The following is a 22,476-nucleotide window of genomic DNA, read 5'->3' as shown; positions in this document are numbered from 1 at the left end:
CAAAGATTTTCAAAAGGTAACCAATGCAGTTTAATCAAAGTCTCAGTGATATTAAAAAATACTTCTTCTCCAGTGAGATAAGTATTGCAGCAAAATAAATAAAGGTGCAATTTCCGAAATTATGATAATTCGGTCCAGCTTATAACCTCTAATCCTATGTTTGGCTAGTATATATATAAAAGATGAAGGTATGGAGGAAGGTATAAGGTTTAGTTAAAAATGTGACCCAGATCGTGCAATAGTATTTCCAGTTATTGATCACGATGCGTATAAAGCATACATGTATGTGCAATTCAAATAGGCCATTTCCGAGTTCCCCTTTGCCTCTGTTTCAAAACGAGTTTACGTGCGAAACCATTCAAATGAAAATGAGTTTCACCTTCAGTTCCATTTTCATGCAAATCAAACTCATTTTCATTTGAACGGTTTCGCACGTAAACTCGTATTGACCATCAGGTCTAAAACTTACCAGAGTACCATTGTCCAAGGGGCCAGGCTGGAATATCTTTATTGAACACTGCAGTGAATGTTTGATCTCCCTTTTTCACCTTTATCTAATTCAGAAACAAAACGAGATTTCAAGTCATTTTTAAAGGAAAGTTGAGTTCAATGTAAGCCGTAGGTGAATTTTTGAAATACTGTGAGCTTTTAAAGGAAAAATCTATTTTCGCTGGTTTTATGCTGCTGCTGCTGCTGCTAATGAGCTTAAAAGCTTGGCTAACACATCTACTGGCAAGCCAGTAGTTTACATTGTGGGCCATAAAAAAGAAACGTTATCAACATAGAAACCGTACAGAACGATTCAGTTAAAAAATCTTAAAACATGCATTGGCATAGGCGTACGAGGCGGGGGGGCGAGGGGGGGCTGCAGCCCCCCCAGTTCTGAAAATTTTCGGGCAAAATGCTTAGAATTCGGGCAACAAGCCCAGAGAAAAATAATAAAAAAGCCGACAAATCTCAACATTACGTTCAAAACGCATTGCCTCAACAGAAAAAGTATTGGAAATATACCGAACTTTGTGGTTCAAAAGTCTAAATTTCTCATTTTTTCGTTTCATCTGGCAAATTGATAAAATCATGTTCGATTTTTCTTGCAAATTCTGCGTGACCCCTCAATTGGATTCAGTTGCAATCATTTTGAAGTGAGTGGGAAATCGGCGAGAGCGACCAGAAGTTTAGTTTTTCCATAGCTTGAGCGTTTGCGCGTGGTGGATCGATCCAGTGTAAGACTTTGAAACAAAGCTGTCACAAATGCAATGAATTGACTTAAATGTTAGGTAACGTTCTAAGAGCTAGCTCACATTTTCAACGAAATGTTGTAACCCATTTATCCCTGAATGTTTCATACGCTTTTCTATAACTTTCAAGTGGGGGAAAAACAATGTAAACTGGCTCCCCCAAAATACTTTAACATTTGCTTACTAGAGTGAATAAATAAAATATTTTCGAAGAAAAGGATTCAGTAAATTGCATATTGACATCTTTGGGCGGGGCAACGCCAAGAAATTAATTAAAGAGCTATCGTTTTCTTTAAGCAAGCAGGCAAGGTTTGTGCACAACTATTTCAATTCACGTTTTATTGTCCATTTTTATGCTTATTTATTCGGCTTTTAACGCATGTCAAATTTTTCGGGCAATAAGGTTTCCGCCCCCCCAGGTCCGAAGGTGCCCGTACGCCTATGTGCATTGGTAGTTAAAGGAGTTTAATTCCTGCATGCCTTTATTACTGATACTGTCACTGTAACTGGAAGTTCAAGTTGCAGGTCTTCTGCTTTCTAAGCTACATTAAACATTGAGGATATAAAACATTGTTACTGTACCTCTTTAAGCCTCCACCCACGATCTCCTTGAATTTTCCTATCTGGTGATATTTGAACTCTTCTGATAGTGCCCACATCACTATCGAAAAACTCGGATTTAATCACAAGTAAGTTTCTAGAGAGAATAAAACAATGGACAATCAATCGAAACACGTTTTAAAAACAGAAACCTCAAATGTGTCCCCGTCTTCATAATTTTTTTCTGTTTTGTTGTTACAATTTTCTGCAGAAAAAATGCGTCGTCGTTTTCCTAACATCTAAAACTCAAAATATATTTTCTCTGCATCAGCTTGGGATACTTAGTCCCTTAATGAAGGAGAAACGGTGGACAATGAACACTCAACGGGCAGGGTAGTGTTGTAAGTGTTGTTATGGCAATCTTTGATATAAACAGAGTAAAGTTTTACCTTTATACCCCTACAAATGTGACATGTTACCCAGCCAAAATTTGTTTCTCAAAACTAAAATTTTTGAAATATTTTGTCACCCTGCCCCTTGATGCAATAAGTATAGATCATACCCTCGTGTTTCTGTTGTTGGCCCGGTCAATGTGTGATCATCCGTTTGTTGATCCCCTCGTCCTTTAATCCTAACTGTCAGTCTGTATTCGCTGTTCACAAATGAGTCTGGCGTGTGAATTTCAACTGTGTACTTGACTGTTAAAATAAACAATTTCAAATTATCATTATGAGCGTACTCCACATTAGGAATCAAGATTTACCATCCCCGAGTTTTAATGCATTTAACTCAGAAGATGGATCGCGATTTAGAAGACAAGGCAACAAACACCCCCCCCCCCCCCCTTACCCCACAGTGAAAGTAGTTTTAAGGGACGAGGTTGGTTAGTTTATTAAATAAGTCCAATTTTAAATATTGATACACGAAAACTACTGAATAATAAAACCGGTTGGCCTTTAACATTGGGCTCAAATTTTCAAAATTCCTCCGTTTTTCCACTCGACCAGGTTTCATCCCTTAGGTTAGTTCCAGTCCCGCTCGTCTGTTCGTACTTGTTCTCTGATGAAAACCTTCCGATAACAGCCACTTCTCAACAACGGCCAGTTAATTTTGCCACAGGGTTGCCGTTACTGTGAAATATTTAACCGTATATAATGCCCAGTACAGTAGAAAGATAGTGCTCTTATCTATAAGTGGGAGGGGCGGTGGCTTAATGGTTAGTGCGCTGGAATCCGGATCGAGCGGTCCGAGTTGGAGCCCTGGCCGGGGTCACTGGGAAAAGCTCCGACATTGCGGGCCTATAAGTGGATTTAATTGCATTATGTCAGATTCTTACCTCGACAGATCATTAAACGTTTCACTCGAGCCGCAAGACGATCTGCGATATCGTTAAGATTAGCAGTAGAAAACTCGACGTCTATGGCATCATCCGGTTCAGAAACAATGCCTTTAAGCTCCGATATACGTTGTGTATTTTGAGTGTTTGGGATGAGTGCACCAATTATCTTCACGTTGTTATTGTCTCTCAGCGGCTTTGCATCTTTCTCCACCCTAAAGGTGTCCATAATGTTTCCGTTCCCATGCTCCGCTCTCCCGTCTGAGAACATTACTAAAATCTTGAGATTTGTAAACAAATAAAGAAAAGAAAATTAAGATTAACGTTGTGAATAAGAAACTTTCGGTAAACTTGCCAGCAGTCGACCTCATGGCTTAAGCGAGAGAAGCGAGCTTTAGGACGAAGGACTTAATTAAAAGTCCAACTTTTGCATTTCAAACTTGTTCCCTTTTTAAGTTTGTTTCTGTTTATGCAACATGCAGGAGGCCGATTTTTTTAACAATAGAACATTTTGTTCAAATCTTTTAAATTCTTCGTACAGATATTAATTTTCAGATGTCGTCAATTGGTTAGTCGTATAGACTTGTGTGAGGCGCGATAGCCTAATGGTTATTGCGCTGGACTCCGGATCTAGCGGTCCGAGTTCGAGGCCTGGCCGGGGCGCTGCGCTGTGTTCTTGGACAAGACACTTTACTCTCACAGTGCCTCTCTACACCCAGGTGTATAATTGGGTACCGGCGAATTTACTGCTGGGGGGTAACCCTGCGATGGACTAGCATCCCATCCAGGGGGGAGTAGCAATACTCCTAGTCGCTTATGCTACGGAAACCGGCTGTATGAGCTCCGGCTGTATGGGCCACTTGGCTGGGACACAGACTTTACCTTTATAGACTTGAGAGGGAAAAAACGATAACTTAAACACACCTTTGCCGTGTCGTCGCCTTTTCTGTCTTCAGGACGTTGGTTAAACTGATCTAAGATCATTCTTTTTAAGGCACGTTTCAAGAGATTTTTGGTACCGCGTCGTCCATGTTGGTATTCTCTGTCCATGTAACTGATTGTGTCAGTTGCGCTGCCAAAACAACTGATTTGCCGCGACTTAGCATACGTTGCCAGTGCAAAGTTGTAGTCTTGTGATTCACCGCCTAGAAGATCCAGCAGTCTTCGCACCACGGTTTTTACGTTCCCAACTGTCGTTGTGGAAATTCCTTGACTGTCTTGGATCAGAATAATCACATCGGCCTTGGTCTTGCAAACTAAATCTCCGCTTGTAACTAAAAATTCGGATAAGCAATAAAGGGCATTATGCTCTATTCAAAAGAGATCAAAAGACATTTTGTTCTGTTAATCCCCTCTTGCTCTATTTGCACGAATGATGCCTAGGTACCCTCAAAAAGTCAGTCACCACCTTGCAAGTGTTGTCACCTGTAGTTTTTGACATTTGGATGAGCAATGAGTAACTAGGTGGTGGCTTAATGGTTAACACGCTGGACTCCACAGGTTCGAGCCCATGCCGGATGAGAACTTTGTGTTCTTGGGCAAGAGACGTTACTTAAATGGTGCTCCTCTTTATCCAGGTGTTATAAAAATGGGTAACATTAACCCTGATGAAAGAGGATAACCCTAAAATAGAGTAGCATGCCATTCATGAGGTAACAGAATGCTACAGGAAACGCTACAGGAAACAGAAAATTCTCTGACGCTATGGGATAAATTAGCCTCTGGTGCAAACTTTAAATGAACAAGAAAAGACTATTTGAATTTTTGAATGTATTGATATACTTATTGAGCTTTCATTTCATTTGTAATTTTGTGTTTGCATTTTTAACAACTTCAAGAGGAATAATAAATATATTTCTGCCTGGTATTTTTTACAATTATTTCACATCTGCTTTATTGATGTACTGGCGTGGTCGGTCATATGCAACGATAGTGCTTCAAACCTTTCTGTAATTGAAGCATGCGAAGAGAGCACAACATGAATTAAAATAAATAAATAAATAAATAAATAAATAAATAAATAAATAAGTAAATAAATAAACTGTTTTTATTTTAAGAGGGTAGCACTTAATAGTCTTTCGACTGACAAACCTGTGGCCCTCGAACTCCCGATTGAATTGGAATTTAGAAGTGTTGGTTTTTATGGAAGGTGGAAAACCGGAGAACCCGGAGAAAAACCCTCGGAGCAAGGAAGAGAACCAACAACAAACTTAACCCACATATGACGCCGGGTTAGGAATCGAATTGATGTGAGGTGAGCGCACTTACCACTGCACCATCCTAAATGAATGAATGAATGAATAACAGTAACAGTAAACAGTAACAGTAAATCTTTATTGTGCCTTACACTCCAAAGGGAGGTATTGGTCTAGTTACAATAAAGGTGTTATAGCAACTATGCTAACAAATTACTTAATAACAAACAATGAAATTACAATGCAAACGTTTACGGTAATTATTGGACTATTACTTATACAACTATTTATTGATATAACTTTCAATTTAAAACTTCTTTTCTTTTTTGAAACATTAGGAAGATATATTTAGCTATGATTCTAGAGGTAGCATAATTATCTAGTTTAAGAAGGTACTTTATTTTTTCATGATCAGTTAAATCTACAAAGCGAGGATCAGTTTGTGACACGATTGAATGAAGCTCTTTTCTAATATCATTATACCCTTTGCAATACATTAAAAAATGCTGTTCGTCCTCTATGTGGTTTTCTTTACATACCAAGCACTTTCTTTCTTCGACTGGTATGGATGCTCCTGCATTTTCATATTTTCCAGTCTGTATGCGTAGGGAATGTACCCCTAATCTTAGTTTAGTTATTTTTATTCGATGCGCTGGATTTTTAACTGTAGTGAGATACTCTTCTAATTGGTAATCTTTTTTAACTTCTTTGTGAGTGAATTTTTCTCTAGAGCTAACTGACGCGCAATTTCGGACCTTTGACCAATTTTGGAAATAATTTTTTCTTAATCTATGTTTAATTTTGGAGCAAGAATTCGTTGAAAGTTGTGGGGCTGATGTGTCATTATCGGACAGAATTCCTAATGCTTCATCATCATTTAATAAACTAACAGATTTAGTATGTTTTTTGGCGTAAAGAAATGCATGATTTAATATGGGATTGGTTATCTTATGTTCTAATCTTTGAAAATAGCATAAGATAGATGCTTTAATGTCTATTGCTAAAGGGTATCGACCTAGTTCTGCTCTACATGCTACGTTTTCTGCATACCATGGTACATTTAATGCTTGTTTGCAAAACCGGATGTGAACTTGTTCAATTGTACTTTTATCGAAATGTGTTTTGTATGATAAAAGTTCGGGTCCCCATATTTCACAACCATACAAAAGTATGGGTTTAACTAAAGCATCAAAAAGTTTATTTCGTAACACAATTGTTGATGAATCAATGCTGGATAGAAATCGTTTAATGATGGAAATAACTTTGGTAGCCTTTTTGCTAATTATTTCTCTTGCATAGGTGTAACGACCAGAAGATGTCATTTCTATGCCTAGATATGTTTGTTTGTCGACAATATTTAAAGTTTCATTGTCGTATTTAAAATCTTTTTTGTGTTTGTTCTGACCGTTACCACTAAATACAATGATGTTTGATTTTTTGGTGTTTACTTTTAGCTTCCATTCTTGAGCGTGCTTATGAATAACGTCAAGTGATTGTTGCAATCCTTCTGGAGAATCGCTTAATACTAATAGATCATCTGCGTACATAAGGCAATTAAGTAATTGATTGTTTAATACTACCCCTTTGCATTTGTTGACTCTAAAGTAATCTGGTAAATCATTCATAAACAAAGAAAACAGAACTGGACTTAATCCATCACCTTGCCTTATGCCTTTATTGCATGAAAACAGATCCGTTGTTGTGCTTTTATTTATGCGAACACAACTCTTAATCGAAGAATACATGGACTTAATGACATTTAGGAATTTGCCTTTGATACCGTAACGTTGCAACTTATAAATCAACCCAGACTGCCATACGCTATCAAAAGCTTTCTCATAATCAATAAAACCAACATAAAGCTTCTTATGTTGCTTAGTGTACTTATGAATGAGTTGTTGCAAAATAAAAAGACTATCTGTTGTTCTCGCATTTGGTCTAAATCCAAATTGTTCTGGGTTGAGAATGTTGTGAGTTTCGATGAATTTATTTAATCTTGATTGTAAAATTGAGGTGAATAATTTTCCTAAACAACTTGTTAGAGTAATTCCCCTGTAGTTGGCTGGCGAGCGTTTATCGCCCTTCTTTTTGTAAATGGGTCTTATCACCCCGATATTCCAATCGGTAGGAAATTTACCGGTGTTAAGTATATCGTTGAAAATTTTTTCTAATGAAGGCAATAAATAATATCTTCCATGTTTAATCATTTCATTTAAGATAGAATCCACGCCACTTGCTTTTTTTGTTTTAAGTTTGGAAATATGTTCATGTATTTCCTTTGATGTGATAGGTATTCCTAAAATGTCATTAGCTGACAGAACTTCTGTATCATCCATGTTATTCGTGTGGTTATTATCTTCGCGAGATTCTTCGTCATCGGTTGGATAATTATTGGCGCGAGATTCATGGTTATCACATAGTAACTCCTGGAAATGCCGTATCCAGTCTTCTGGGGAGATGAGGGGTTTTTCCTCAACCGTATTATTTTTCCTAAGTTTGTTGATTTGTTTCCAGACGTCCTGACTGTGTCTAGAATCCAATGCAGTTATTTCATTCATAAGTTGATTTTTGTACTCTTTATGCGCCAATTTAACTTGTTTTTTATATTTCTTTTTGAGAACAAAATACTCTTGTCGCAATTGTCTTTGGGTTGTTGGACTAATTTTCTTAGCAAGATTTTGTAATTGCTTCTTTAATTGTCGACAAGTATAATCATACCATGGCTTGTTCTGCTTGTTTTTTTTGTGTGTTTTTCTTGACGTTTTTAGACTTAAATTAGCCGTTAACGTCATAATGTTGTTAAAATGGGAAATTTCTTCCTCTATTGAAGCAAAATGTTTTGAGTTAAAGGTCTCAAATTGATCTTGAATATTTGTACTGGATATTGCATTAATGAATTTGTCTTTGGAATCTGGCTTCCATAAAAATGTTTTAAATGGTTTTCGGACTGATGGAGAGTGGGCCGCTTGCCCTACGGACTCCTCGCTAGGTGTGTCATTTATTCCGCTAGATATGGAACAAGTTAGTTTCATACTAATAGGACAATGATCTGAATATGGGGTCAGCGATTGCACTTGAAAACCGAGTAGTGAATTAAGAAGTTCTTCGCTTACTATTCCATAGTCAACAGTGCTAGCTCCCGTGCGTTGATATGATGTAAGCTTTCCGTCAAGATCGCCCGTTAGCCTACCATTTAAAATTCTTAGCCTGTTTCCTATGCAAAGCCGTAAAAGTTCTCCTCCTACTTTGTTTACGTTGTAATCTGCATTATTCCGCTTCGGAGAATGTTTATCTAGGTGATAATGGCTATTTGGTGTTGCCAGATCATGCCTGTCGTTTTCTATGAAGTCACTTAATGTTCCCGTTCTAGCATTAAAATCTCCGAGCAAAATAATTCGACCTTGGGCAGAGTATTTATGAATCTCGTCTTCTAAAATACGTATAACATCTTCGCCAGCTTTTTTCTGTGATTGCAAAGGTGGTAAATAAACAGCTGCTAAATAAATATCGGATTGAAGACCGAACAATTGTCTATGCAATTTGCACCAGATTATGTTTGAGGAGCTACTATCAATCTGTTTCACAAACTTGCTATGTTTATTTTTAATTAAGACTGCCACGCCACCTTGACCTCTTTTGCTTTTGCTGTTCCTAACAGTTGAGTGTGTTGTGTAGCCTTCGAAAGTTAACGAATTATCCTTTGCCCATGTCTCTTGTAAACAAATGATGTCAAATTTAGACAAATTTGCTTTAATTGATTTAACATTCAATTTGGTATTTGTTAGGTTTTGGTGAGTAGGCTTTATTGAATGAATGAATGAATGAATGAATGAATGAATGAATGAATGAATGAATGAATGAATGAATGAATGAATGAATGAATGAATGAATGAATGAATGAATGAATGAATGAATGAATGAATGAATGAATAACAGTAACAGTAACAGTAAATCTTTATTGTGCCTTACACTCCAAAGGGAGGTATTGGTCTAGTTACAATAAAGGTGTTATAGCAACAATGCTAACAAATTACTTAATAACAAACAATGAAATTACAATGCAAACGTTTACGGTAATTATTGGACTATTACTTATACAACTATTTATTGATATAACTTTCAATTTAAAACTTCTTTTCTTTTTTGAAACATTAGGAAGATATATTTAGCTATGATTCTAGAGGTAGCATAATTATCTAGTTTAAGAAGGTACTTTATTTTTTCATGATCAGTTAAATCTACAAAGCGAGGATCAGTTTGTGACACGATTGAATGAAGCTCTTTTCTAATATCATTATACCCTTTGCAATACATTAAAAAATGCTGTTCGTCCTCTATGTGGTTTTCCTTACATACCAAGCACTTTCTTTCTTCAACTGGTATGGATGCTCCTGCATTTTCATATTTTCCAGTCTGTATGCGTAGGGAATGTACCCCTAATCTTAGTTTAGTTATTTTTATTCGATGCGCTGGATTTTTAACTGTAGTGAGATACTCTTCTAATTGGTAATCTTTTTTAACTTCTTTGTGAGTGAATTTTTCTCTAGAGCTAACTGACGCGCAATTTCGGACCTTTGACCAATTTTGGAAATAATTTTTTCTTAATCTATGTTTAATTTTAGAGCAAGAATTCGTTGAAAGTTGTGGGGCTGATGTGTCATTATCGGAGAGAATTCCTAATGCTTCATCATCATTTAATAAACTAACAGATTTAGTATGTTTTTTGGCGTAAAGAAATGCATGATTTAATATGGGATTGGTTATCTTATGTTCTAATCTTTGAAAATAGCATAAGATAGATGCTTTAATGTCTATTGCTAAAGGGTATCGACCTAGTTCTGCTCTGCATGCTACGTTTTCTGCATACCATGGTACATTTAATGCTTGTTTGCAAAACCGAATGAATGAATGAATGAATGAATGAATGAATGAATGAATGAATGAATGAATGAATGAATGAATGAATGAATGAATGAATGAATGAATGAATGAATGAATGAATGAATGAATGAATGAATAACAGTAACAGTAACAGTAAATCTTTATTGTGCCTTACACTCCAAAGGGAGGTATTGGTCTAGTTACAATAAAGGTGTTATAGCAACTATGCTAACAAATTACTTAATAACAAACAATGAAATTACAATGCAAACGTTTACGGTAATTATTGGACTATTACTTATACAACTATTTATTGATATAACTTTCAATGAATGAATGAATGAATGAATGAATGAATGAATGAATGAATGAATGAATGAATGAATGAATGAATGAATGAATGAATGAATGAATGAATGAATGACGATGAAAAAATTTTAAAAAGTTTACATTGTTTAGTTTAGTAATGAACGTTAGTACATGGCGTTTATATTTTGTTTTTAAAAGGGACATTGTCACCAGTGTCGCGTCAAAAACTCAAGAGCCTAAAAACATATGGGAATTACGAATAGTTATCCCATTTTGTTAAAAATTACCATTTTAGTTAACTTAAGCGATAAACAAGTGATACTATTTTGATGCGATAGGGAACCGAGTTTAGATCTTAACTTGAAAAAGTCAAGCTGACTATTTTTAAGTTTTGTGTTTGAACTGGAGAAACTCCTAAAAATTATTGTCTCTCTTCTTTCTTCAACATCATTTCAGACTTTAGATCTCCATCTTGATGTACTAGGTGCATTTCATGTGTGAGAAGACTCATTCGCCAATTTTAGTACTTTTAACCTAAAAGCATTAAAATTCCCGTGACAATGTCCCTTTAAAGCAAAGAAAACACAGATTACCGCTGCAAATTTAATATAAAATTCTAATTTTAAGTATTGTTGATTTAGTATTTTAAAGTAAAAACCACATCGTCTTGACAATTTTTAGGTTACCTGGTATCGCGCATGATCTCTGCTTTATCGATTCCCATCCAACGTTATCCGAGTTAAAGGAGTCTTTGTAGTGCTTCATACAACGAACCATCTCCATGTCGCAGAGACAACCGGCATGCCTACACTTCTTCTCATCTTCATTGCTTGTATCAGTATACGCACTCAATGGAGCTATAATAGTATAATATAATGCATTTCACTTAGTGTTTTGTTTTACGAGAGACAACAACAACAACAACAACAACAACAACTTTATTTGCACCCTTTACATTCAATTAAATTAACAATACAATAATAAAAAAAATAAAGTAAAGTGCATGGCTGCCCAGAATAACCACGATTGGCTAACAAGATTGGGCAGCCATACTTAGTTTTTATTACATATAATTTATAAAAAGGTTAGGTATACTAAACATTTACATAGCAAACTATACAACACACAAAAACAAAACTAAGCAGGCTTCAAGAAAAATTAATGGAAAAAAGAGATGGAAAATGAGAGAATACTACAGTGTAAATAAAAGGTTAACCCCTTAGCTACGCTTGACTGTAAGAGTTTTTAACAGGTTTAGCCCACTCTAATAGCTCGCCTTGAAACGTTCAAGATGTTCTCAGCTCTCTTATTTTAACTACAACACACCATTTTACAATTCGAAATCGAAAGAAAAAGATATCCCTAGGGAATGCTCTATCAACAAACTGAGGGCGCAATAATCGCTTCTGTAAATCTTAAAAGCAATGACAATCCTTGAAAGTACAGGTGAATTTTATTATACGGAAGAAAAGGACTTACTTCAATGAGGCATACTGGGTACTACACAGTTTTTAACCGAAATTAACGCAAAATCACTATGCAATTTGCTTTTCAACTAAACTTTCCAAGACGTTTGGTGGAACGGAAATCGTTGCTGATAAACTCGCTCATACTCAAAGCCAGACACAGTATTCCGTAAGATCAATGGTGCATAATCCATTTTATCTGTTGCAGTCACGAGTTGGTTCAAAGGAGATCATGATCTATCCCGGCACTTTTACATTAGAAATCCAGTTTGGCTTCTGAATAAACTTAATCAAATAACTGCTGTTTGTAAGTTGTGAAGCTTACAAGCCAATGCTACAACAAATGCTATTTTAAACAGCATTAGAAAGAAAAACAGTATAAGAAGTTGTCTTAGAAAGTTTTAAGTAAGAAACAATAACAAATGAGATGCTTACAACATTGTTTGGTAGCGGCGTGGTACTTGAAGGTTTTGTCCATAGCATCTAAAGCCATACGGCATTTGTCGTTGTCCTGCTGGAGATCTAATTCGCAAAAATCATGGGCTTTGCAACAGCTAAAGAGAATAGCAGGGATATTCATAAGAAAAAAGAAAGCACAGGGTTTATTCGGGGTTAGTTCGTGTGTTTGTTAGCTTTTTCAATTCTTTTACATTATTTTTAAGAACTAATAGACAAACTATGAACAGGACAATGAACTATCCCGAACTATGAACTAAGATAGTTTGCTGTAGGCACATCTACTACTTAAAATCCATTTTTAAAGTCTGTTCCAGACTCTCGGTAGTTGGGGGAGAGCGAAAAACGAGGGCGAGGGAGGGAAAAAAGAGGGGGAAACCTCGTTTTTTCCTTGCTCTCCCGCGTTTTTTGCTCTCCCAGCTGCCGAAAGCCAAAAACAGGCTCTGAGTTTTGTTAGAGAGGAAGCTCATGCGTAAGTCATTTATAGTAAAGGTTTAACTTACTAATCAAAGTTGTCCACAATTTTTCCTTCTCCACGCTTACCACACCAGCAACCATAGTTGTAAACACCAAGAACATCTATGTCACTAAGACCTGTCACACCTTGTACCAGACCTTTCAGCTGAAGTAATCTATCTGTTAATTGGCCTTGTATGAACCTTTTCCCTCCTTTTTCCTCTAAAAGGAAATAATATTTTTTTTTAAACTGTTGCCAGACATTCCACAGGTTGTTGGTACTTTGAATCAAAATGAACGATCTTTGTGTGATATTGACTTGCTCAACTGTGTAATATTGACTGATTTAAAGGGACTAAGTCACCTGTGGCGTATGCGCGCGACGGAGCGAGATCGTTTGAAAGCGTTGGGTAAACTATTTCAATTTCCGTCGAGAGACTCGTCTTCTGTTTTCATCAAGTGATACCTCGGCCATCCTTGTGAACGTTGCTGACACATTTTTGAACTTGCCTCAACGCTCGCATGCAGAAGCTTTCTGTCAAGTTATTTTAAAGGCTCTTCGCTTTAAGAAAATTTTTTTCTGCTTATCTACGTGGACGGACTTCGCAAAACGGCCAACGAATGTGTGTTATATAAAAATGTTTATATAGATTCAAAGTTGAAGATATAGATTACGAACTTGTTTTTTAGGCAGGAAACGGCAAAATGTAATATTGAAGTGAAAAATTAACCTAATAGGCAAGTCTTAACATGTATGTGTGTATATGTACAAAAATTAATAACGGATAAAAAAAAGTGTAAAGAAAATAATAACCAGCTTATGCAAATACAAACAAGACTTACCGCCCGTTTCGTTAAGCCGACCATTTAGTAATGATGATGCCTGGCCTATTAAAGAAACATTTTGTAACCATTTGACAGCTCTTGCTAACAAATACGTTGTAAGTATAGACTGCTTGCAGTCTGTTTTTCCCTCAAAATTTGTAAGACAGTACAAGGCTTAGGGGAAGGTTCAGGACGCACGAGGAGGGACTGGGGCAAGACAAGATGGCGCGCGTCTTTTCCCGTCTCGCTCCAAGCCCCTTCTCGTTCATTCGCAAGTTTGCTCGCGGCTCGCGTCCCCGATAGAAGTCCGCGCGCTCCACGGACCTTAAGAGAAAGACACACTACCGGTAGTCTATAGTAAGTATAAATAACTATTTTTCGTTCTGGTAATAATTTCCTTCAATTGGTATGGTATTCTGCTCTAATGACCACTTTCTAAACGACACATTTTCCCGAATCTTATTACATTATTCACTCTCGCAAAAAAGAAAAAAATGTATTGAGAGCAATAAAGCATACTTTAGACAATTCCGCAGTACAAATGCAAAATTCAAGATGGCAGATGGATAACGTTATGAAGACGTCATTATCCTGAATATGTTGACTTATTGTTTTAGTCGACTTTTATTCATATAATTGCAAAACTTAAATAAATAGATACACGACAGTCATTATAACCTACTCCTCTCCTCCATCCCTTAAGCTTCTAGACAGAAAATATTATAAAAGTAGCCAGGTTACCAAAATTCAAACCAATTAGAAGCACTGTCCATCCGAGAAAAATGACGAAGACAATGTTCATCTTTGTCCTGTGTTAAGAAGACATGATACCTGGTTAGTGACGTCACGGTTTAACTTAGGAGACGGGTCTAACTTGGTTGAGTTTTTTTTTTTCAAAATGTCCGTCTTACTGGTTATTTACATCACTTCTTCGACCGTTCTTTCGTAGATATCGGTGCCAGTTACTTTTTATAACACAGACAAAACATTTGTAAAATATTTCTTCATATGACATGACATTTCAGAAGCTCTAAATTTTCAACAGTACTCGGATGTGTTCTTCACAAACAAGTAACCTGTTGAATATGTTGAGTGAAGTCTCATCATGTTAGTTTCTACTAAGAGTTTTTATTGTAGGTCGATTTTAGAGAGATTTTATTGTAGGTCGTAACTGTTTTGGATCAATATGACCACTGTTTATTACTTTGCTTTACAAGTATGGTGTTAAACGGCTGCCCAATCACTCATGTACAAGTTGTGGTCATTTTTTTGACATAACAGACTACCAAAGCAACATCATCAGCTGTCAAAAAAGCCTTAATTTTAGTGCTTATAACTTGAAAAGGGGTTCGATGGCGCTCATGATAAGATTATTAATAGACAACTGTTTGGCAAGCTAAACATTCAATCGTTCGAAAACATTTTTTACTTTCTGCTCGGAATTTAAAGCAAAAGCTAGGCAAAGGTTAAGCTTAAATTATTTTGAAACAAATGAGTATTGCAAGCAAATTGGTCTTTCAGGATAAGTACTTTTCAGGATAGAAAGTTTAATGTTTGGGGGGATTACTCATTTATGGAGCTTACACTAAACCGAAACCGATCAACATTTTGTAACTGCATTGTAAATGTTTTTTTGTGTGTGTCACACTTTTGCTAAAGTTGTTGATGTCATCCGTTGCTTCGTATATTCCATTTATTATGAGTACTCACACGGTTCGCGGTTCATTATTTTACTTCTTTTTTATATATAGCAAATTAAACGGATTATTCTGAACTGTTCTAGTGGACTCGACATTGAAGGCCTTCATGTGAAAACAAAGATTTAACGAAACAATCTTTTAAGGTTTCTTTGGCAAATATACTTAAGAACAAAAGCAAAATGTTGTTTGCAAGCCTCGGTGTTGAGTACGGGCTCGGGCCTTACTCATAGCCTTGATACAGTTGTTCCCTAAACGGACCTCCCGGACGAAAAGTACATTGTTTTAAGAATACAGCGTAACGAGACAAAACTTTTTTTTTCCTGATTCTAACTTGCTTTATATTGGATGAAATATTGATATTTGCAGAGGATAAATTTACTGCTTCGGTTTTGTAGAAAGGCTGAGAAAGGTGTTAAATGTACTGAAAGGAATGGAACATAATAAGTCGGAATCAGTGAGGAAAATAATTAACGACATAACTTACTTCCGACTTCCGCTGAAAAACAGACAGCCTTATATGCTTTGTGAGTTCTTCCTTTGGCAAAGTGATCCACAGTGGCTACTGAGCTCATACAGTCAATGCCAGTTAACAGTATTAGTTATCCTTGACTCAGTGTAAAAGGCTTCTCAAAGTTTAAAATATTAATGACATGAAGTGTAAATAGATAGTTAAAGGACAAAGCCTCAACCTGCAAATCAAAGCAGGAGGGTAGATTTGTTAAGTGATCCGCGTTCCTTTACAAACTAACGTTTTTTGACGATCTGAGTCCTAAATTACTAAAACAGTTAAGTTCGTCTAGCTCTTGAAATCTTTTGCGGTTGAAAAAAAAAATTCTTTTCAGTTTTCAGTTTCTCTGGAATTTGGGTCACAAAAAATTTATATTACCAAATGTTGAAGTAATATATCAAACAATATAAACACAGTTCCATTACATTTTCAAAACCCGGGAGAAAGTTGAAAATAGGTGACTTGCAAAGTATTTTTCTGCTGCCTAAGGGTAGGCAGCAAAATAAAATGGTAAAAAATCTCAGCGATTCACAGTTTCTTTATTTAAACGAAATGCATTATAAATGAATTTAACAACGCTTCAACGAATAATATATGTAATATGGCACTTTCGTTTAAAGTAATTACTGTTTTCTCTTAACAAATCAGCTGCCAATTTTCATCTATTCCTGTCAAGGAACACGTGCTTGACCTTTTGATTTAGTATGGCTCCTCTTCTTTCGTTTACCAAAAGCGAAATAACCTCTCAAGACACCAATAACCTGCTCAGGTCAGACTTTACCAGTACTGTTGATCACCGAACGCTAAATTAAACACAAAGAAACCTGTAGAGTAACTAAATCGGACGACAAGTAAAATACTCTTTATTTTTCTACAACAGCGTTATAATCTAGATGAGAGCAGTTAAGATAGTTTTCAAGTTGATTATCGACCTTTTTCCTAACAAAAGGAAAACTTTTAAAAATGCAAGTAATTATTACTCGCATTTTTAAAAGTTTTCCTTTCCTTGGCTTGAATAAATTCTGCCGGCAGAATTTTGAACAGAATAGTTAATCTTTACGCCCACTAGCACAGTTTATTCAAACGTAGTCTAACCCGACTGTGCGACAAAAGATAAACCTGAATACGCATACTGTGCAAAACCTGTTACAAAATGTGTCACCAGCAAGCAATTCATGAGCCCAAGAAAAGCCGTCTTCTCGTTGTGTAGGACTAGAACATATTTTTAAGTTCACTGTCCATTTCCAAGCAACAATGACAAATCTTCCAAAGTAAGTCACTTTACAAGTTTGTTTTTGAATATTTAGTCAGTTATGTTAAAACAAATTTATTAAGACGGGATCTGTCCTCGGTGCCTGTAAAATGCCTAAATGTTGTTGACTAGTAAGACGAACCAGTTCTTGTAGGCGTTCGAAAATAATTAGAACACAATCTGGTCAAAATATTTAAATGAGGATTTAAGTGCAGCCATTTTAGTGTCTAATTTCAAACTTGTTCTTTTTCAGGTTCAAGAAGATGTCGGTGGTTCTATTCAAATTTATTGTGATGCTCTTTCTTATTTCGCATCTATCGGCAAAAGGTTGGGAGTTCAAAATTGTTCTTTATTGATTTTAATTTTAACGGAGCCCCTATTTGTTTAATAACAGCTCAACTATTCCCATGAAATAAACTATTACAGAAAAGACAGGCAATGTACTGGCCAGGGCGTTCCATTTGATTTTCACGAGTTTGAGTTTAACTTGATATTCCACTTGAAGTTAAAACTCGAACTTGAATTAATGAAAATTATAAGCTCTTATTTCGAATTTCTTATTCTGAAGTTGCCTTGGTCTGTGAATATTCTGGCGCATGAAACAAAATGTAAACAAATCATAAGATTTATTTCAAGTATTCAAGGAAAAACAGGTCACTTACACGAATGTTAAAATTCTTATATTCTCTTATTATCAATTTACAATTGTCCAGATTTCAAAAACATTTTCGAAAAACAGCCCGAAGGAACCTACCTTACTGGCAAAGGAACAAATTACACATCTGACAGAATCGACTGAAGTTCTAGGCTCCTTTTGCCAGCAAAACGGACTTCGACATAAGACAAAAACTTAATTGAATTATTGTAGTCTGTTATCAAGTGTTCGAAGAAACGGGACATCTAGCATTCTTTTTTTATTTTAAACCTATTTGGAATAGTCATTTTATATTAACATTTGCATTTTTGATAGAAATTTATTCCAGAAGACTATACATGTATGCCTATTTTGTTTGCCAAACGCACCAAAAGACCGTATTTTTCGTTTCTATTTGGAAGTTATGCTTTTGGGGCTATTATAATGGTTTGAGACACTTTAATGTATCGATACATGACAATCAATCCGCGCCTTCTGGTAACTTTGAAGGTGTTGACACACGAAGGGACATGACCCAGGGAAATGTCACAGCAACAGGTGGTCCAGGGACAGAGTCACATCATGAATACACACAAGAAAGGGAGTCGAAAATGTAGCGTGTATCCTGATACTTTTCAGGAAACGTGTCGCTGAAGCATGTTTTCTCTACAATTTTGTTGTGTTTACATGTTGTGATTTATTCTTGTCATGCGACAAGTCGCAGCATTTTGTCCCAGCTACCTGTTGCTGTGACATGCCCCTGTCACATGTCGTATCAGCACCTTAAACTCCTGATAGTTTATACGACATCAGTTGCAAACATAGAAAATTGGCAAATTCTTGTTTTTTAATTAAAATCTATTTTTTAAAATCTTCTTTAATCTAATCTTTTTGTAGTATTTTTTTTCTGTTAACAGTTTAATGTTTTATCTTTATTAAAAAACAAATAACAGATACGTTTAAACAGTGCCCCCCCCCCCCCCCAGTCGCGCATGAAAATATAAGCAATTTGGCTTTCTCTCTGTATAAATCTTTGCAAAAATCGTGGTATTACTGTGAACATCGTTGAATACCTTTCGAATTAAGGTAAAACTAAAACATTCTTGCAAAACTAACAAATCTATTCTCTGTTCTCGAATAGTGATAAGTTACTGATAACTGTCAAAGTTCATTTTTCCCCGGTATTTTTAAAGCGTCCTGAGAATTAAATCTTATATATAAAAAAAAAATATGGACTGACAAACCCAAACGCTATCATAAGCACATGCATATTTTCTGGATATTTTCCTTTTCTTATATATCTCGAGTGATGTGTGACAGTGTAAAATATGATTAAAAGAACACAGTAAGAAAAGGAATTGATAGATTTGAATAATACTAATACTAATACTGACTATGTGACTATGGAAAGGGAGCTAACTTGGTTACCTTGGAAACGACCGAAGAGTGGAACAAATTGAAGAGCTTTATCGCAGAAAAAGTGGCGAACGACGGAAGCTACACGCACTGTTACATTGGGCTGCGAAAAGAAGGTGAAACATGGAAATGGACCGTGGCAGGTTCACCTGGTGTCACTGTGGCTATAGATGACAGCCGCTGGCAACGCGACGAGCCTTCTTCCATCCCCCCTTCAGAAAATTGTGCGGAAATTAATTCCAACTATCCGTCAGATCAGCCCGGCCACTTTAATAACATCCTATGCGATACTAAATATCATGCCAGTAAAGTAGATTATCAAGGCAATCCGTTACCACCACGTGGATACATCTGTGAAAATTATTGAAGCTTACTTTTGAACCAGAGTGGCCAGCCTTCTACCGGTCAACCGATAGAAACTTGTGGGGAAATTTATTCTAACTATCTAAATCAGTTAGGGCATTTTAATAATGTTGAGAGCAATATTAGATATAATGCCCAAATAACCACATCAGACGGCAGCAAGGCACAACCACGAGGGTACATCTGTGAAAAATATTTAGCTTGATTTTGAGCCAAAATTAACCATGTGATTAATCCAAGAGTTTGAAATATTGTAAACACAATAAACTGTTAGCAAAATAAAATGACTGACCAACAAATGAACAATTGTTCTTATATTTTAGGTTCCATAAAACGGGCGAAAAGTCCGTTTGTGTATTTGTTTGATAAAGAGGTTTGATTTGGTTTTTAATGCTTGTTCACCAAAGAGTGATTAAAAGACCCGAGTCCTACATCAAAGCATCTCCCTTTGCTGTGTAAGAAAGTGGTATATGTGCCCAGCTTTCTATAATGACGTCATCTGTACCGTTCTTAGTTGGCACTGTCAAACCAATTACGGCTTTTTTTAAGCATGGAACAGAAAGTTGGTGTCAAAATTACGCCACAAAAAATTGTAATGATCTCCGATTTTGGAGCAGTCTAGCATCATGCATTAGCCAAAAACACGATGCTTTCCAGCTGAAATATTTCAAGGAGAGGACTGATGGGTTGTTCATAGTGTTTAACGTGTTCTTCCTTCAACGATCGAATGTTCCAGAACTGCCCGCTACGGTGTTTTTTAGTTCACACAAGAATGTATAGAGAAGTATTATTTTAACGGATGATCTTGAAGGTAACTTGTGCATTCGTGAATAAAAAAACAGATTCCTGAAAACTAAACTTCTTTTGCTCTTACAACTTACAAATTTCACCAGAATTGATTCAACAGTTGTTAATCTACTCCGAAACTTGTTAGTTAATATCAACTGAAAATGCGCAACACGACAGGAAGAGTAAAACTGAAGCGAGGAAAAAAGGAAAGATATTATTCATGATAATGATATAAGGATATTGGTCTGTTTTAAAGAGAATTGTATACACTGCAAAATGACGAGCCCTCTGTGCTCAGATCAGTCAACCTCGAAAGAATGCGGTTTGTAAAATAAAAAGTTATATTTCAACTTTCTACTTTCGTGCATCAAATTTGGTTGGCATGTGGAACTGATCATGTCAAGCGCGTAATTTGTAGAATTTTTGACAAGTTACTTAAAGTTTCTGTGCACTCGCTTGCAACGCACAGGAACTAAAATTGCTGTTTTCATCCAAATTGATTGGTGTATCTCGCTCATGCAGAGTTAATTGTTATGAAATAGCCGCTCCCTGATCCCTGCTATTTTGAATAAATAAAAGCTACGCGTTCTGTTTAGTTCCGAAAATTAACGCAAGAAGAGTAGTGTACCGACGAAACCCTTGAAATACGACGGAAAATATGTCTCTGTGCCACAAAATCCTAATAAATGATTTAAATGATCATTTATTCTTCATCCGCAGTTCAAATATATGATTTCATATATTCATTTTTTCGACGTTTTTGCTTTTTTACAAGCTAAAAACGTAGAATAGGGGTTAGTGGACAAAATTTGGAACCACATATTTGTAAACTTTCAAGGGACTTTTTTAATTTCTCAAGGGACTGTTTTAATTTCTCAAGAGATTACTTTCCGCTGTGGGTGATCACTTGCGATCTCGTGAAAAAAACGTGACTTGTCACATTTACAAACGTTATATAACAATTTTAAAAGTGACATGTCAGCTTTCTTATCTCAACGCACGTGTGTCTGAAAGGCGATCTATAAAAAGCATCGCACAAACAATAGATTGCGTAACTAAAACACGAATAAATAATCACTAACACTTACATCGTTTAAAAATTACAAACGTCAAAAATAAACCATACCAAAAAACTCGCTCTTTTCAAAGATATTATTGAAGTTAAAACAAATGCAAGAGATGGGGGCTTCTTTTAGCTTCGGAGCGGTTAAAAATTAGGCCAAATTTGGTCGCTACATGCAAGCGCAACTCTATTTCGTCATCAGCCTAGGTCGTTAGGGACGTGACCTCGCGTTGACAGGGAATGACAGCAATGTTGCATGAATCGGCTTTACAACATGCGATCGTATCTACGCAGTTCGAGTGGAATTTCAGTCAAAGACAGCAAAATTCTTTCTTATTTCATCTTCAAATATAATTCGAAAGCATTCACTGTATATATGGCTTTTGTTTAATCCTGGGTCTTGATATCCGACCCTCGCAGAGCCTAGACAAAACGCAGCTTGAGTGTAACGATTTGTTTACGCTGCAATTATATTTTGCTGTTTCATTTGCTAATTTCGATGCCGTAGTCGACTGCCTCGAAAGGTCCTTGCAATTTTAAAGTATAGAATTGTCAGATCTCGGTGAAATTTGCACTGTTTATTTGTGTAATGTTAAGGAATATGTGTATAAATACCCGGCGCGGACGAGCCATTTTTGACAAAATTATATGGCTGCATTTCCTCCGCGAAGATAGGAAATTGTTAAACTAAACTACAAAGAAACTGTAATGATAAGTTCGAAGAACAATGCACAGGATAAACCTTCGACTCGTACTTCATGCAAAAACGTCGATATCTCGAAGAGACTTTGATTTCATCTTCATCTTTCCCGGGTATATTATTACGAACCAAGTTAATGACCAGCTCTCAGTTGGCTTATTAGCTCAACTGGTTAGAGCGCTGCACCGGTATCGCAGAGATCAGGGTTCGAGTCCCGGCAAGCCTGATTTTTTCAGGCTTAATTTTCGCAACTGATTTAGTTGTGTTCATAACTGCGAGAATCTTCTCTTCATTTATTGTTCAGAGGGTCTTTGCAAGTTCAGCTGAAATGTAGCAAAAGTATTCAAAC

The 22,476-nt window shown here is 36.2% G+C and overlaps 1 protein-coding gene across 1 annotated transcript; it reads right to left on the bottom strand.

Moving 5' to 3' along the window:
- Positions 1-458: 458 nt before the first annotated feature.
- Positions 459-14,506, bottom strand: LOC144637420 (uncharacterized). The gene is made up of 10 exons (XM_078496483.1): positions 14,456-14,506; positions 13,721-13,765; positions 12,925-13,099; positions 12,401-12,519; positions 11,186-11,356; positions 4,039-4,388; positions 3,115-3,394; positions 2,341-2,476; positions 1,821-1,935; positions 459-554 (listed from the first exon to the last, which is right to left on the bottom strand). Exons 1-10 carry the CDS (start codon positions 14,502-14,504, stop codon positions 459-461), a joined length of 1,536 nt encoding a protein of 511 aa, XP_078352609.1. The 5' UTR covers positions 14,505-14,506.
- Positions 14,507-22,476: the final 7,970 nt, after the last annotated feature.

Source organism: Oculina patagonica, chromosome 14 (assembly GCF_052425735.1).
Source record: "Oculina patagonica isolate OP01 chromosome 14, crgOcupat, whole genome shotgun sequence".
Classification (NCBI taxonomy): Eukaryota; Metazoa; Cnidaria; class Anthozoa; order Scleractinia; family Oculinidae; genus Oculina; species Oculina patagonica.
Note: the sequence above shows the minus strand (reverse complement) of the source record. Positions and strands in the feature narration are given on the sequence as shown.

Excerpts from the sequence above, each read along its gene's own strand:
- LOC144637420 (XM_078496483.1), bottom strand. The coding sequence starts at position 14,504 with ATGAACATTGTCTTCGTCATTTTTCTCGGATGGACAGTGCTTCTAATT. Across the intron at positions 12,520-12,924 it reads ATTGTGGACAACTTTGATTA|CTGTTGCAAAGCCCATGATT; the intron begins GTAAGTTAAACC and ends TATTCTCTTTAG. Across the intron at positions 555-1,820 it reads GTGGGTGGAGGCTTAAAGAG|ATAAAGGTGAAAAAGGGAGA; the intron begins GTACAGTAACAA and ends TTTCTGAATTAG.